Source organism: Sminthopsis crassicaudata, chromosome X, assembly GCF_048593235.1.
Source record: "Sminthopsis crassicaudata isolate SCR6 chromosome X, ASM4859323v1, whole genome shotgun sequence".
NCBI classification, from domain to species: domain Eukaryota; kingdom Metazoa; phylum Chordata; class Mammalia; order Dasyuromorphia; family Dasyuridae; genus Sminthopsis; species Sminthopsis crassicaudata.
The window spans coordinates 21,305,595-21,323,458 of record NC_133623.1 but is presented as its reverse complement, the minus strand read 5'-3'; the positions used below and the strand labels follow the sequence as shown (position 1 = coordinate 21,323,458).

Genomic DNA, 17,864 nt, shown 5'->3' with positions numbered 1-17,864 from the left:
ATTGTACAGAATGAATGCATAAATAGATAGGAAAATCCAGCTGTTTTCTGTTATCCCAGGCATTAAAAAGATTCACAAAAATATAAAAACAATGCCACTCTTCTCACTAAATTTTGTTATGGAACACAGTTATTTTTTCATAAAAATGTTTGTCAATCACCTCCACCAGACTTACCAGACTCCACACCACTTTCAAAGGCCACTTGACTTCATTCTCCAGGATGTATGGCTCTAGATCAGTAACTACACCATAATGATTATCGATGGTGTTAATATCTTTCTTATGTAGATCTTTTTTATATTCTTGCCACCTCTTATTGATCTCTTCTGTTTCTTTTAAATCCCTCTCATTTTTGTCTTTTATCACAGCCATTTTTTGCTTGAAACTTTCCCTTGTTATCTCTAGTTTTCTAGAAAAGCTGTCATGTTTCCCACTCTATTGTTTTCTTCTATTTCTTTGTATTGTTGATTTAAGAAAACTGTCTTAAAAATATAAGACTTAAAAATAGATCTGTAGTCTCAAATATTTTCTTTTTTTTTTGTTGTTGTTGGCTTGGCTTGATCTGAGAGACAAATAGAGTGAACTTGTGTGTCATTCTCTCTTAAATACATGAACCATATGCTCCAAACAATAACAAATTAAGATAATTTAAGTCATTTGGCTTTCAAGCTTAGCTTAATAAAATAGATTAAGGATCCCAACTTAAAGACAGACTTTACTCACTATTTCACTAATTTTTTCCAAGGTATACAAACAAAATCCCACATACTGATTTTGATAATCTCCAAATCTTCCATTTCCATCTCTGGGTCTTTGCCTGATTATCCATTCCCAGTGCTTAGACTATAATTCTTCCTTATCTCCACTCTATAGTCTCGCTATTTCTTTAAGATGTAGCTCAATATAAATAAAAACCTTGCCCGACTCCCCAACTGTTAGTGCCCTTTCTCCCAAACAACCTTGTTTAAACCACTTGATATATATTTTTATTTATTAATGCAGTTTGTATTTTCATCTGTATTTGCTACATACCAGGTCTTTAATATTTCTTGATGGGTTGAATGATTGATAATGCCAAGTTACATTTGTAAAGTAATCAGAGCTTCCAACATAATTTTTTCAAAGGCAGCCATGAATGCGTTACTCTCCTGCCCAGAAGCCTTCACTGGCTTCCTACTCCTTCTAAGACAAAACACAAACTCCTCAGCATGCCATTTATGGCCTGCCTAATCACTCTAACTTAAATCTCCAGAATTATTTCACATCATTCCCTTTTATGTATTCTCTAGTCCAGACAAACTGGACTAGCCATTTTCTAAACGAAATATTTCACCCCCTAGGTTATGTGCATTCACATCACCTATCTCCCAGAATCCCCATCAAGTACAACCTCCTCCAGGGAGGAATGATTCCCTGATATCCCCTAGTTTATCATGCTCTCTCCCTCCTCATGTTACTTTTGATTTCCTTATCTACTTTCCTACAGTAGAATGCAAGCTGATTGAAAGACAGGAATTGTTTTGGGTTTTGCCTTTTTATCTATGTCCCAAATCTAGCCCAGTGCCTTATGCATACCAAATATTAAAAGAGTTGACTGAATTAATAAGACGCTCACAGTTATATTGATCTTTACAATTTCTACAATATTGTCATGTATGTAATGTCATTTAATCCTTACAACAAGGATGCAAGGATAGCATTATTCCCACTTAACCAATGGGGTGGGTTGACTGAATCAAACTTGACTTGCTCACAGCCATACAGACAAGACCAATAAAATGATGCAACAGAACTGAAACTCAGGGTCTGATCCATGCATGCAGTCATTAATTAATTCAACAAACTTTAACAAATGTCTTTTTTTATTGTGGGAAGAAACAAAGGTAAATAAGACAGTACCAATCCTAAAGATGCTTTTGTAAACTCTAGTAATATAACCAATACAGAGATTAAAAACAAAACAGCAGAAATATCAGAGATGTGTTACAATAGTTTGTAGGAACATCATTTCTGACTGTAGAGAAGGTTAGCCTTCAAAGTTTCAAAATGGGGTAGTAATTGAACTAAAAGAACAAAGTGGGATTTAAATTAGTATAGATGGAGAAAAGTCAGCAACCTAGATATCAGCAACTACTGGAATAAGATCTCAGAAGCAAGATCAGTCAGGATGTTGTTCTTGGAAAAGCAAGGAGCTAAGTTTGACTATCATGGCAAGAGTATGGAAATTTAGGTCAAGTTGGGAAACAAGGTGATATTGAGAATTTATCCTCCAAACCAGACACTCTCTAAGAAGGAATAGCTCATTTTGGTCAGGTAGATTCTATTTGTTATTGCGACTAAGGCCATGACTGTGGCTAAGTCTGACGAGACTACACAAATACTGTTTAATTTATTGTGATCAATGACATGATTTTATCATCGCTAAAAACACATCTCCCTACTAATGCCCGCATGTCATTGAGATGGCCCATGGCAAATCAGATGGTCCATAGGTTTCAGACCTGTACTGGCTACAAAGAGTCTTTGCTTTTAGGTTACTGCAAGAATACTGGAGAACTAATCAGCTAAAAGATACTTCATTATAATCTTTCATTTTCTCCTTTAGTTCAAAGACCTCAGAATTTCTGCTCTGAAAAGAGATCTCAGAAGCCATCTAGTCAAGGTTATTCTGATTTTCTTCTGATTTAGTTGTGAAATAATTATCTAAAATACCACCATGAAATAGGAGACATGATTCTTGGGTCACTTTGCCTCAACAAGGAAAAACTATTGTGCTTTTTCTGGGGAGATCAGTGAGCAACACATTGTAAGCTTGGGATCGTAGCAGCAGGCCCAGTTTTTGGTGGGTTTTTGTGTGTGAGTGTACCCCTACTCACAGTCTCTCCATTACTAAGCTCTGAACAACTATAGTCTTTGAGTAAAGCCAAGAAGCTGAGAGTTGCTACAAGGGGACAGTGATAGTAACTGCTAGAAGCTCAACACACCAGCTACTAAAAACTGCACAAACCCTGTACTAGCATGTAGAAAAACAATTTCATACATTCCTACCCACACTAGGATGAAAAAATATTCTTGAAAAGAAAGTGTTATTTCAGTCTTAATCAAAGAAACCACAACTGACCATCCCAATTCATCTGTCAAAAAGGCCTAAGAATTATAGGTCTTGTATGTGCCAAAATGTTTGTGGCAGCTCTTTTTGTTGTAGCTAGAAACTGGAAGTTGAATGGATGTCCATCAATTGGAGAATGGTTGGGTAAATTGTGGTATATGAATGTGATGGAGTATTATTGCTCTGTAAGAAATGACCAACAGGAGGAATACAGAGAGGCTTGGAGAGACTTACATCAACTGATGCTGAGTGAAATGAGCAGAACCAGAAGATCACTATACACTTCAACAACAATACTGTATGAGGATGTATTCTGATGGAAGTGGAAATCTTCAACATAAAGAAGATCCAACTCACTTCCAGTTGATCAATGATGGACAGAAATAACTACACCCAGAGAAGGAACACTGGGAAGCGAATGTAAATTGTTAGCACTACTGTCTATGTACCCAGGTTACTTCTACCTTCGGAAGCTAATAATTAATGTGCAACAAGAAAATGGTATTTACACACATATATTGTATCTAGGTTATATTGTAACACATGTAAAATATATGGGATTACCTGCCATCGGGAGGAGGGAGTGGAGGGAGGGAGGGGAAAATTTGGAAAAATGAATTAAAAAAAAAAAAAAAAAAGAATTATAGGTCTAATATTTCGCTGATGATCAGACTTCCAGAAGGAATAGTGTGGATTCTCAAAGACATATTGTTTTGATTTGACTACAATGAACAGAAGATAGAATAGAACTTATAGATTTTCTCACCATATTAAAAAAAAATTGAAATCATGTAGAATAATAAAAGAGGAGGTTGACAGACCGTAAAGAACATGCCATAGGTACATCTCACTTACTGCGTACAAAGTGGGGTGGAAGCTATTTGAATTTGGGAGAAGAAAGCTTATTACTTCTATAGGGAGTAACCTGTCTGCATCTTGGGATCTTTACCCTTACAATAAGGGAGTAGGAAAAGATAATCTCTAAGGTCCTTTCCAGCTTTAAATCATATAATCTAATGATCATTCAGAAATGGTTACAAGGGGTAATTACCAAGTTAAGAATTCTTTTGGATGCAAATGAATGGTTTCAGAAATTATTGAAACCAGTTTGATTTCTAAAATAGGTTTAATAAGTCCCATAAAATCTTAAAATTATTCTTCATAAAGTAAACCTCATTTGAAATTATCATGACTTCCAAATAGAAATTAAAATGAACCATCACCTTATTATCTAAAGGCATTTAAAATTTTCTTTAATTATATCAGACAGGAAACTTGCACACATTTTTACAAACACTAACTGCACTTGCATGGACTTGAACTCTGGGGAAAGGGAGGAAAGCTAATCAGAGGATCATAGACTTACTGTTAAAGGGGCCCCCACTGCTGCCTCTGCTGCCAATATTCACCAAAGTTTGATCTTGCTACTGCTTCCAAAAAGTGTCACCAGGCAATGGAAGACCACCTTGGTTTAAAAGTAGCCAACAAGCTCTTGGATACTGTTAGTCATCCTCACAACTCCACCTGGGCTGGCTGGCCCATAACAGGGCTGGCTCAGGTGGCTGTAAGATATTGAGACTTTAATTTTCCTCAACCCTCTCAAGGGAAGTCCCCAGCCATTAGTGGTAGCTGAGTTAGGGCGAGACAGCAAGAAGTCCTTTCACCTCTGCCAAACCTCGGGATGCAGGCAAGGTGCAGAGTCAGCACCTCTTGCTGAGTCTCACTGAGGCTGAGGACAAAGTCATACCCATTTTCATTTGTCCCTTAGAGTCTTGTCATGACTCGAGGTAACTTGTTGACAGCCATCCAAATTATCTTAAGGCCTCCACAAGCTCCAAGAACACTGAAGGGAAGGGCATAAGCTGCTGACACAGCTGGACAAGCCCTTTTTCCCCCTTAAATATTATTATTTTCTAAGTATTTACATTGGCCCCCAGAGATACAATGAGAGCAGCAGGGTTAGTGAATTAAGAAGAAACGTTATCTCTACGTGATGAAGGTTATCCCATGGAGCATGTTCAGAATTTCTCTTGCTGGTTCGGGTTTACCATGTGAGAGCTCTGGGGTCTGCTCCTAGAAGTATGTTGACCCAGGGCAGAAAGGACTTTGGACATTTATAACTAAGTGTACAGGATTCTTTGGTCTTCTTCCCCCTCATAAGAGCAGCAATCCTCAGAGAAGTTTTTAATTTAACTGACGCTCAAAGAAGAATCCTGTAAGTTTGAGACTTACAACAAGGGGAACACTGACTTCCCTCTCCCTTTTATCATGACAACTGTGCCCATATGATTGTGCATGTAGGAAGATCCACACAGATAAGCTTGCTTGTACTCAGACATCTGGCTGGCTCTTCCACTTTTGCTTTTATTCTTCCCTAATCTTAGCAGAATGAGTATCAAACCTGAAGTAGAAACATCTAAACCTAAAGGCCACCTTGTGAGCTTGAGACATGTGCAGGACCTGAGTCTCAGTGGGTGAAGCCGAAAGGCAGCAAGGGAAGAGTCCTCCAGATCTCCTGGAAAGATGCTGACAACCTGTACAAAGATATGCCTAGGCCTGGTCATTTACCAGCACACATGTAATAAGAGTGGTTCGGAAAGCACAAAGTCGACACGTAATGCAAAATGCCTTATTAGCACTCTTACAGATTGCTTTAAGTTCTGCTAAAATTTAAGTATTAGCCTCTCAGGAGATTTTAACAGAAGTTTTAATTAAGTTTTCAAATCCTGTTCTGAGGGGGATTTGGTGGTAGTTGTTGTTAAATGCATACTCGTTAGCATCCTGTGTTTAACATTCTTTTTGTGTGCACAAATAAATTCCCTGTCCCGTGCCAATCAGAGGGTATTTACTCTCTTTTCTGGTAGAACATTAGACACAAGCCATAACACAAACTACAAGTAAATTTATTACTGGATACATAAATTTCAGGGAAATGGGAAAGGGAGAGTTAATGAGATTAAGAGTGGGAGAAGAAGGAACCTGACATCCTTCCCATCAGAAGTCAGGATCTTGAGAGCTGAACTCCATACCTCAAATAGGAACAGGAGGTAGAAGGAAAACCCCAAATTCTATGGCCCCAGTGGCAGTTAGTCAAGTTCAGATATATAACTCTGCCCCTGAATTAAATCAAAATTAAAGTAATTTTTCCCTTTTAAATTGTGAACTTAAACATCCTCCAATAAAAGCATTTCCACATGCAGAACACAAAAGGAGGACCTTACATGAAACTCTGAATCTTCATTTTGTACCATCTATCTTTAAATATATATATATATTTGTACATATATATATACACATATATATATAAGTATGAGATAAATTCGATACATTACTTTCAACATTGCCTTGCTTGTCTGTGCTTCCTTCTAAACTTCCTCTTGATTTCTTCTAAGCATTTTCAAATGTTAGATTCTAATTATAATACTGGGTGCAATTTACCCTAGAAACTTCTCCCTATTGTATCCATTGTCTTTTGGGTAGCAAACTACCTACCTCCTAATTCCCTAACCCTTGTGACTGAAAAGCATCTCTGCATTACCTCATTCTATCCAGGGCTTAGTCCCCATCTTGCTCTGCTGATCTCCTTCCACTGTTGCTTTTAGAATCTATACTTTATCAATCATTAACAAACTCCTATTCCCAAATAGTCGCTGCCTGACCCTCCTCACCCAGGGCCTATCATGGGGCAAAGAAAGTGAAGCAGCCCCCTTCTTCCAATGACTCCAACCCAACCCCTACTGAAGCAAAGCTCATCAAATCTCCCACTTTCCCAAGAGTCATGGGCCTGGGACATTCTAGGTCCCCAGCAGAATGTGACTGCTTATCTCCCTTCCAATAAGCAGGGAGTCACAGATGGTACTCTCTCTAGCAAGATCAAGCAGGACCAGGCTTTCTCACTGGCCCTACAGCCATATCTTTCAGAATAATAGGCCATGTCATCTATTTGGAGGTCATACCCTAAAGGTTTCCTAGCTACATGATGGTGGAACAATTTTAAGTGTTGTTCCCCTCAATTACTAGGAGAGTGCTCAGACTGCAGGGATTTTTGCTTTTCTATTTCTAATTCCAGAGCTTGGCACAATGGTCTATAAGAGTTTAAAATTGCATTTCTAATTCAAAGACTCATAAGAATATATAGGAGCCTTAGCAATTATCAAACCCAACCTCCCCATTTCATAGATGTTGCAAATGAAGGTTAAGTGACTTTCTCTCATTCCCCCAGTACCGTTTTCTTTATGGCCTGTCCCACTTCTCCTTCAGGGTCCTCCATTTATATAGCCCTTGCTTCTGGCAACACCATAAATATGTCTTTGTCTCAAAACCATCACATTCCCATGCTCTTGAATGATGTTCCTTCTCTCCCTCTGGCCAGAGCACTTCTCTTTTAAAAAACAAAACCAAAAACTTTCCCCAGAGCCTACAGAACCCCTCAAGTTTGTTCTTCCTTACATCTTCCAGCCTTTTATTGTTCAACTCCGCAGCAAAGCAGAATCTACTTCCCTTGATAATTTGGCTTTGTATCCTACTGTTCTGAGATTGTTCGAGCAAAGGCCAAGACTTGGCTTCTTCTCAGGCTTCAAGTTCCTTCTGATAGTGGCCATCACTTCCTGCCAGACACTAGCCTTCCTAAGTTTCTCTAACACTGCTGACTCTCTTAGCTGTCTGACTATGAAGGGGAACGATAGGAAAAAAGGATAAAGAGACTCTTACCTACCTAAGGAGTTTGCGGTTTTCACAGCAACAAACCCGGAATAAATAAAGCCAATAACCTCATTGAGGTATCAATGAGATATAATAGAAAAAGCACTGGACCTGGGGTCGAATCCCAGTTTTACCACTTTTTACTTGTGTGCTTAACTATTATTGCCTCACTTTACTCATCTTTAATCAGACAGACTTTCAGGTCTGTTCCAGTTCAAAATCTGAGTGAAAGATCTTATTATTCACTTTGAGTCTGAATTTCCTTCTCTCTCAAATGGCAATAATAATAGTGTCTATCTCACAGGTAGGGTGGCTGGAAGCATCAAATGAAATTTATGTAAAATGCTTTGCAAATGTCAGCTAGTATAGTCGTGCATTGTATATTGCAGTCAAACTGGCTGTGGCATCTCCTCCCTCTATATGTTTGCACAATCAGTGTCCCCTGCCTGGAATAAACTCCCCTCTTCTCTGCCTTTCAGAATTCTCCTCAACTCATAAAGCTACCTAGATAACGCTTCTCCTGGAAGCACTTTATCTGGGTCTCTCCTTGCCTTCACCATGGCCTATCCTGTATCATTCCTCCCAATGTACATGTCTCCTGGAATAAGAGATAAGCTCCCTGGGTGAGGAGACTGTACCTTCTTTTTCTGTCTTGGTACACTTGGGACCTAGAACAGAGTAAGGCTAAACAACTACAAAATTTGAGAATGCTATATATATTGCAGGCACGCACCCCCCCCACACATCATGCATTTATATATAAGTTTCGATAAAAGGTTATTTTCAAATTAAAAGTCTTTTCCTGTCAAAACCTGAGGAATAATGTAGGCTAGGACACAAAGTATTCCATAGCTTTATTAACGACAATGCTCACTGATCTGTGAATAACCTGAAAAAAAATGAAGATTATTGAGTTACTTTACCAATCTATCCATCCATCACTAGAGAACAGGTTTCAAAATGATGGATTATCTCACCATTCTGCTGTTTATCCCAAGAAAGACTTTCTCCTCAAGGGAAAAACAAACAAATGATCACACAAACATAACAACCATGCTTACCTTCTATACTTTATGGATTGTCCTGCTGCCAAAATAACCTATTAACTAGAGGGGCAGCATCCTTTAGAAATAGGAACAGAAAGGTCAGAAAATAAGGGGCCATCTCTGTATTGTTCAGAACTCTACATCTTAGTTCTAATTTGGTTTCAAGTAGTCTCCTTCAAATGTGGAAAAATTCTTGAATGCTGTCTCTGGCATGGAAGCTTCCAACAACTTTAGTCTAATCTACTCTATGCTGCCTTTTCCATTTCCTTAGCAGCCATTTTGCCAAGGATAGTTACACTGTCTTGGAAAGGAAAACGGAACTGAATGTATAGCTGGGCCCTTGATATAGTGCTGAATTTGAACATGTGAGCTATTTTCTTTGTTCCGATATTGACTCTGAGCAATACCTCTGCAACCTCAATGATCTTTTCCACTTGCCAAATAAAAGTTCTTCCCAAACTCCAAAGATCAAAATTAAATAAAATCTGTGCTCCGTGGGGAAAGGTGGACCAGCCCAGTTGTGATGATTCAATAACACATCCAATTCTCCAGTGAGAAAACATCTGCTTTTATATTCTGTTGTTTCAGATGTTCAATCAACAGTTATATTTTGAGTCATTCTTTCAAAGATCTGTTACACATTTTCTATAGGCAAGGGATTCTGAGATGTAGAGCAGCCAAAGGTAACATGAGTTTAGAGCACAAACTAATTACAGAGAAGGATGCCAGATGATTACAGTTATCACTCACAAAATGGCAAAAAGCCATTAAAGGGGATAAAAACCTTAGTTTAAGACATCTAAGATACAAAGAGCATTTGTAAGTGACAAATCAAACAGCCATGAAATTGATCAGCCTCCTATGAAAATCTATCTTCATCAATATCTATATATGTCTATATGTGCATGTCTATATATGTGCATGTTTGTATTTGGCTATTATATATACACACACGTATACATGTACACGCGCACAATGCAGGCAAATAAAAAGCATTTAGGTGTGAATTTTCAAGATCTCTCTGAGAAGGAACTATACCAAAAGAATGGTTTAAGAACAAAATTTCAGGCAATACTATTGTATCGTTTCCTCCCTCACTAAAAGGCTACTAAAAGGGTAACAGCAAGCACCTACCTATGTATCCACTATCTGATCTCCAGAAAAGAGAATGGTCTTTACATCCACTGATGAAAAGAAGGAAGGGACAAAGCAGTCTTTTGCAAAGTACTGTAAGAGAGGTGGTATGGCATAATGGAAAGAACATCAAATTGGAAGGAGAAGACACGACTCTGATTCTCTGTTTTGCTACTTAATGCTGATATGATTGTTCTCAGGCAAGTCTTCAACTCTTGTTTCAGTTTTTTTCATTTGTAGAACAAAATGACTGGATCAATAATCTCCAAGTTCCAGACAATTCAAAATTCTGTGATCCCATTTTACAGGCAATCACATTTTTAAAGATGCACAGCTGACAGTGCTAAGGAACAGAAAATCCTGTTGTGTCTATTACTGATTAACAAAAAAAAAAAAAAAAAAAAAAAAAAAAAGGCACAGAGTCCAACTAAGCCAAGTGCAGATTGAAATTTTTCCTCAAACAAGACGTCTCCATCATGTTATCTGAAAACTATATGAGAGGCATGCTAAATGCAAGCAACTTTGTTCAATAATCAGCTAAACATAGACATGAAGTGAGGCATAAAACAGATCTCTTTCCTTGGCAAATGGCCTCCTCACAAAGGCTCATGGTCACTCAAAAGACATCTGTCTAGTTAGTCAGACAGGAAAAATTAAGGGAATAGAGCAATCAGATTGCTCATATTATGAGGTAAAGTTGGACAGAAAGTGCATTGATTTGTTCCACTGAATAAAAGAGATCATATATAATGAACTCTCTTGTGGAATTACATGTCATAATATGTAATCTGAATTTTATAGATATCTTGGCCAGGTACTATAGACAGACAGAATGGGCTAAAAAGTCAACTGGATAAAATGTAGTTGGATAACATTTGGGAAATTGTACAGGATAAATAATGCTTTTCTATTAAAAAAAAATTCACGTTTTTAGCACTAATATTCTCCCAGTGATATGTGTAGTTGAGAATCAAACCCTGTGGTTTTTAAAAAATCAAAATTTTATGTGACTCAAAGGCAAGACATGTTAGATAGGATTGTGCAATGCGGAGAAGGATGAGGCCGTAATCATCCAGGCAAATGTCCTCAATGCCGACATAGGCAAACTGTGACTAGACAAGGAGATGCATAATGAGGGATAATGAAGAAGGAGATTAAACGTGACATTGGCATCCAAGAAATATTAAAAGAAGCAAAGGAAGGATTCCAATATGTTAAATAAGCTCTTGAAGATTTGTTGAAAGACAAAGACAGGAACTGCATAGGAAAGGAAGACATAAAAGGATTGTATATACACTGGAGGAAGTAGTTACACCAAAAAGATCACAGACTCAAGGTATGCTAGGTTTAACTAGGAATGTAAAGAAATTAAGACACAATGTTGCCCTCAAAGGCATTGTAAAAGCTAGGTAAAGAATTTATTAAGTGCCTACTAAGTGCCAGTTACTGCTCTACGGTACCTATGAAGCAAATGGTACCTCACTTGTCAAGTCAGCAAGTAAATAAACATTAATTAGATGCTCACCAAAGCTAGGCATTGTGCGAAACACTGGGATTGAAGATGTGAGACCAACAGTCAGAAAAGAGGTTAGGGCTAGACAAACAGATCTGCTCCATATAGTTTTATAACTGAATGTGGGAGCGTGAAATTATGAGTATTATCAGTAAATGTTTGATATATACATCTATTTTACATAACTATATGGCCCAGGGTCATGTAAAATTTTCTTGAGCAAAGAGAGATTGTGAGTGGAAAAAAGTTTAAGAAGTCCTGCTCTAGATAATGTCTACAATATTGGAATCATATAAGCTACATCTAGCCAAGCTGTCACACACAGCAAGAAGTTTTTCACTATAGCGAGTTCAACATACAATATAAAGTTTTATGTTATTTTTAAAAATCACTAGAGAAGAGGAAGGCTGAAGATTTCAATCATTATTTCAGAAGATAGCAAAAAGCAATAAAGGTGAAAACAAGTCTATTATAAGTTTCATTTGAGACCCAATTAACCCATTGATCACTCCAAGAACATACACAGATGAAGTCAGTAAGGCAAGAAAAAGATGGAAAATGGATTGTCAACCTTGCTATAACATAATGATCTACTTTTATCGTCAATGACAGAGGAACCATCACATTTTCAGAGCACCTCAATCCTCAGGCTGCTATATAACTAAGCAAAAATGATACATCATAAGAAACTTGTAAAGAACTCAACCCAAAGGACAAATAAAAGAATTAAGAAAAACATATGATACATAAGGGAGAGAAAGATACAAGAAAGAAAATATTTCCTACAGCAATATTACCCTCTCCCCACAGACTAAGAGAAATTAGCTTTTTGAAAATATGCTTGATGTCCAGGACACTTAGATCGTTTTTTGTTAGCATTTACACTACAGAACCCAGCCTCTACCCCAGCCAAATCAAGTAGCTAAAGACGTTGGTAACACCGGAAAATTGGTAACAATTGGGCTGATATGCTTATTTTCTCATCTTTATAAAAATTTTGAGAATAATCTACACCCAAATCTAAGGTATCTCAGAAGGAAAAAAAAATGAGAAGTGAACAATGAGGCTTTCATAAAAGATGCTCTACAGCACACCACGTCTTTACTGTTAACGCAGTGTAAAGTACAGAGAATAGCAATACTGTTAGAATTCTTTTCTGTTGGTAATCATAAAAGTATTTATTCCAGTAGAACATAAACTAGAATGATAGATGCTTCCCAAAGTTGCTCACTATCATCATGGAAGATATCAAAATAGAAAAGAGAAATTCTCTATAGATGATTAAATGTTCCTGTTTGTGGCTAATATTATACTGATTAAAACAAGCCTCAGAATACCAAAAGACCCTCTCAATAAGATTTGTGATTACTTAAAATACATAGTTCTAGCAATGAATACAAGAAAAACTAAATTGATGAAAAATGTCTAATAGAAGCTAAAAGTCAGGAGAGAGACTTTGAAGGCTGGATACATTTATCTAAGAAGAATCTGTAGAGATGATAACTGAATCCATGAAAGGTAATAAGATTACAAATAAGAGAGTAGAAAGAAAAAGAAAAGAAGGCCTAGTACAAAGCTTTGAGGAAATACTCCCAGGGAGCAGCTAGAACATGTCCAACCTTTTCCCCAATTTCATCCTTCTTGACCTCTCTGTAATATATGACATTTTTGACCACTCACTCACTTCTTGTAGTTTTCCTGATTTCTTCCTCTTAGCTCTCCTTCTACCTGTCTGACTGATCCTTCTACATCTCCTCTACTGTATCTTCAACTCTGTCATGCCCGATCACTGTGGGTATCCCTCAAGACTCCTTGCCCTAAGCCCTCTTTACTTTTTTCTCTATATTTGCTAAGTTGATGAGCTCATCAGTTGCCATGGGCTCAATTTGTTCTCTTTCTACATGACTCCTGTACTAATAGATCCGGCCCTAGTCCTTCCCCTGATCTCCAGACCTGGAAACACCAACAATCAACTAGACATTCTGAACTAGATTTTCTGTGGGTATCTCAAACTCAACATGTCCAAAACAGAACTCATTATCTTCTTCCCCGAATTTTCCACTCCTTCTAAACTTTCCCATTATTGAAAAAGGCATAGTTAGGTTTTCTAGTCTACCTGATTTGCAACTTTGGTATCTCCCTTGACTTGTTAAGCTCACTCAATCTACTCAATCAGTTACTAAATATTAGATTTTCTTTCTTCACATTATCACATGCTTTTCCTACATACACACAGCAACTACTCTAGTTCAGATCTACATCATCTCTCTCCTAGATTGTAGCAAGAGCCTCCTAATTTGCCTCCCTAACTCGTCTTTCTCTATACTCTAACACTTGCTTCACAGAGGTGTCAAAAGTGTAGGTGTGGTTTGCCTGGGAACTGAGTGGGTTACTTATACACTGATCCAATTGGCTATTCCTTTTACCCTGGCATTCAATGAAAAAAATAAGACTGAATCAGAAAGAACTGTCAAGGATAGTAATTGATAAATTCAACACTAGAAATCTAGTTAGTTCTGGATTTTGGTCATTTCTACTCTGGTGAGTAAATAGTGGTTAAGTTACAACGGAGAGACTATGATGGACAATGACTTACTAAGAGAAAAAGTTGGCGTCTGTTTGCTCCCACAAATACTCCCCATAGCATAATATACAAAAACACAATTAGAACTTTTTTAGATGTGAAGGAGCTCTAGAGGAGGACATGACACAACACCAAAAGGAGAGATCAACTAGTCAAAAGAGGATTTAAATGGTATTTCCAGCGTGATATTCTGCTTATCTCACAAATGAAATATGTGTAGTATATTTTTCACAGAAATAGATTTACCCACTCCACAAAAAACTTAACTCCTAAAGCAAACTAGGGAAATCTCAGTAACCGGGCCAACCAGCAAACTGTTTAGGTGTCAGTGTCCTGTCTTTTAATATGTTCCCATTTCTGAAAAGATCTGCCATTCATACCTATGAACTTAAGAGACAAGTAGTTTAATTTTCCTTATTAATAACCAACTGATTTAAAATAATACAAGTTCCTGTGCACGTTCATCCACTGATACATCTGAGTAGTTATAAAATGCCATTCTGCTTCTGCAGACGTCACTTACAATGGAAGGATGTGACTTCCAAATGTCTTTGAATCATTCACATAAATATGCATGCATGCCATTTATAACAGTAGCCTTGATGAGAACACACAGTGTAACTGGTTGTGAGCAACGCTTAAAGAGGCTTACATTAAAACCGAATATAGAATAGTGGTTAGAAATCACAGAACAGGTGACACCTTATTCTGATAAGCAGGTGATAAAAATTGTAGGCCGTGATGTATAGGTGGTGGTGGAGTTACTATGTTAAGAAACAAACTGAACAGTAGCCACAGGAAAATGGTCAGCACTGGCAAGACAACCAAGTACTACAGAAAAAAGGAAAGGGAGGGGAAAAGAATAAGCATTATATAGCACTCACTCCAGGCCAGGAAGGATACGAAGTGTGGTTTTTGTCTGTGGTTTTATTGTTTTGTTGTTGTTTTTCCCAAATATTACCTCATTTGGTCCTCCCAACAATCCTGTGAGATAGATGCTATTATTATCCCCATTTTTCAGACGAGGAAACTGAGGCTGAAAGGAACATGTCCAAGGTCATATGGTTATTTAATGTTTGAGGTCAGATTTGAATCCAGGTTTGTCAGAAATTTTTTTAATCCACTACACCACCTCAGTATCCTTAGTATGATTTAATCCCACATAGAGGGCATAAAATAGTAATTGGGGAGTAGATCTCCCCAGCTTAAGTATTGACATTCATTTGACCCCCAGTTTCCTGTCAGAAAATGTAGAGGCATGGTTTCCTTCAGAAGCAACAGCTCCATGAGAGCAAGTCTTCATGCAACAGACTGCAGGTTCCAGGACAACAGAGCCTATTTTTCATTTGGTCTTTATGCGCTTGCAATTAGCACTGTGACACACAAATGGTGAGTATTTAATAAATCCTAAATGAACTGAGGGCCTTGTAGGTAAACGAGTAATTCTGCCATATGGCAAAATCACTTAGTAACAAAATCCTCTTCTCACCTTTAGTTGAAATATAAGGTAAGAAGTTTGCACGGGCCTCAGCCAACCCTACGTGAGAATAATGAAATTCATTCCTACATCATTTTAAGAATTCCAAGATCTTAGACTATTATTTTTCTTTAGGTGGAAACCAAAAAAGGATGTTGTACATGGCTCCTGTACCTGGGGCTCTACTGACACTGACCCACATCCAAATCTGACAGCAATCCCACCGTCATGGACCTCCCTTTGGCATAAACAAAATGCACCAAGTCAGCCTTACCTGCAGAAACACTGGGGCAGTTCTCCTTGGCCATACAAGGGAAACAAGAAAGGAGTGTTGCCATACCGCCCAAGACACCGTAGAAAGTTTTGTGTTTCTCTGAGGCCATCCAGCGTGCTAGTGGATGCCTCTGATGTCATGGCGATGGAATGGAGGACAAAGTGTTGTAGGTTAGGCGTCAGTTTTTGAGTTTTTAAATATTCCGAAAAGGTACATTTCTCATAAGCTGTTCAAATAAAAACACAAATTAGAGTCAAGAAAACATCTTATTACAGCTACGTTTTCATTCAAACAACACAAATGATGGATCCCATGAAGAAATCACATGGATTGAAATTGTACTATTTAAAGTTATATAATTCTATAAAATACAATCACTAGCTCCATCCAGCCCTGTGGATATAAAATACAAATTCAAATAATGCAGTCACTTCAAGTGATTCATTAGTCATGCTAACCAGGCCCTGGCTATATACGCACAATTAAGTTTCTGATTCCTTGTCCTTGAGAAGGAAGCTACTAAAAAACTCAAGACCATAGTTGAGGCTTCCTAAGTTCCAGTGGCTGAGGCATGCAAGCCCTAGGATTCTTCTGGTGAATCAGTAACACACATGGAGAAATAGCAGACCTCAAAAGGTCTTCTTAATTCAGAGAATCTGGGAAATCATCTGTTTCTTTGAAAACTAGCCTTTTTTATGCCCTAAATAATTAGTTGGTTTTGTTTTGTTTTAATTCCAGGTAGAAATTCCAGTCAGTAAGAATAGCATTAAGTTTCTATGATTGGCACAGCACATTACATTTAACATCTTTCCACAAATCCTTTTTTCCCTCCTTAAAAATCTGTCTTATTCACATGAAAACTGTGAAGTGTTACCAATAGTTATATTTAAAAATATAAAACTTCCATAGGAAAAAAATTTCTGGATGAAAATGAGTCAATATTCATTGAGGCTTTAAAAAAAAAAGTAAAAACTCTATTTCATGGTAAAGCTAATAACACAATATTACTATAAAGTAACAAGACTACATATGGTGTGTGGAATGAATTTTGTTACTTTATAGTCACACAAACATTAGTAACTTCCTAAATAACTTTTCATCGTTAAAGCAAGAACATATGGTACCCAGTAAATAGGTTTTTTGAGGCAGGAAATCCCATCCCTTAACAAAATATAAACATCGTATTGATTGCAATGTTTATTGAAAATATAGTTAAAGAACACCCAGATCTTATAGGAGGCTTTCTCATTGGAAAAGGGAAGATGGAAGAAAATGCACATGGGGATGAGTGAAGCTGTTTGGGCAACAGAAGGATAACAGAACGAAAAATGATCTTTCCAGTTATAAGAAGCATTACCTTCAAAGACAGAGCTAGGAATTGGAATGCCTCCCTGAGCAGAAAGTGGGCCAATGTGGTACAGTCATACTTGACTCCTGGATCCTGCCCCATGGCCTATAGTGATTTATGTCATCTTGATCCAAGACTTGTCCCTTCTGGTCTTAAAGGCCCATCTCCTCATCTGATTATCTTGTGCCAGAGAATACTCTAGAATATCATGCTACAGGAAAAGCTCTGGAGTGCTTACACAAAATAGGATTTCAAAAAGTCCAGCCTAGATGAACATTCTGCCTGTTTTCATTGCAGATTCATAAAAGTTTCAAATTTATTTATTCTACTTTAGGAGGAACTTGCTAAATGTATTGTTTGGAAACCAATATTTTACTGATAATAACAGCTAAAGTTTATAGAGCACTTCATGATTACAAAGCACTTGCTATATGACTTCTTTTGATCTTTGTAACAGCCAGAAAGTAGGTAATGCAATCCTCCTTTGACAGGAGATAAGACAGAATCAGAAGGCCCAGGATGTAATTGCCAACTTGGTCCCTTGCAAGTTATGTGAACACTTCTCCTTTTCTTCTGCCCTCCAACATGACCAACACCCTGGCACGGGCCCTCATCACCCCACCCTAGGCCTATTCCAACAGTCTGCTGATGTGTCTGCGTGCCTCAAGTCTCCCCCT

At 37.7% G+C, this 17,864-nt stretch overlaps 1 protein-coding gene across 1 annotated transcript in view; it reads right to left on the bottom strand.

The window, feature by feature from the left end:
• The window catches only part of CHM (CHM Rab escort protein), a 175,450-nt gene that overhangs the window by 69,654 nt on the left and 87,932 nt on the right, over positions 1–17,864 (bottom strand). The window contains exon 8 of the mRNA XM_074278021.1: positions 15,840–16,065. Coding sequence (XP_074134122.1) covers positions 15,840–16,065 — 226 coding nt within the window. The remainder of the gene's footprint in view (positions 1–15,839; positions 16,066–17,864) is intronic.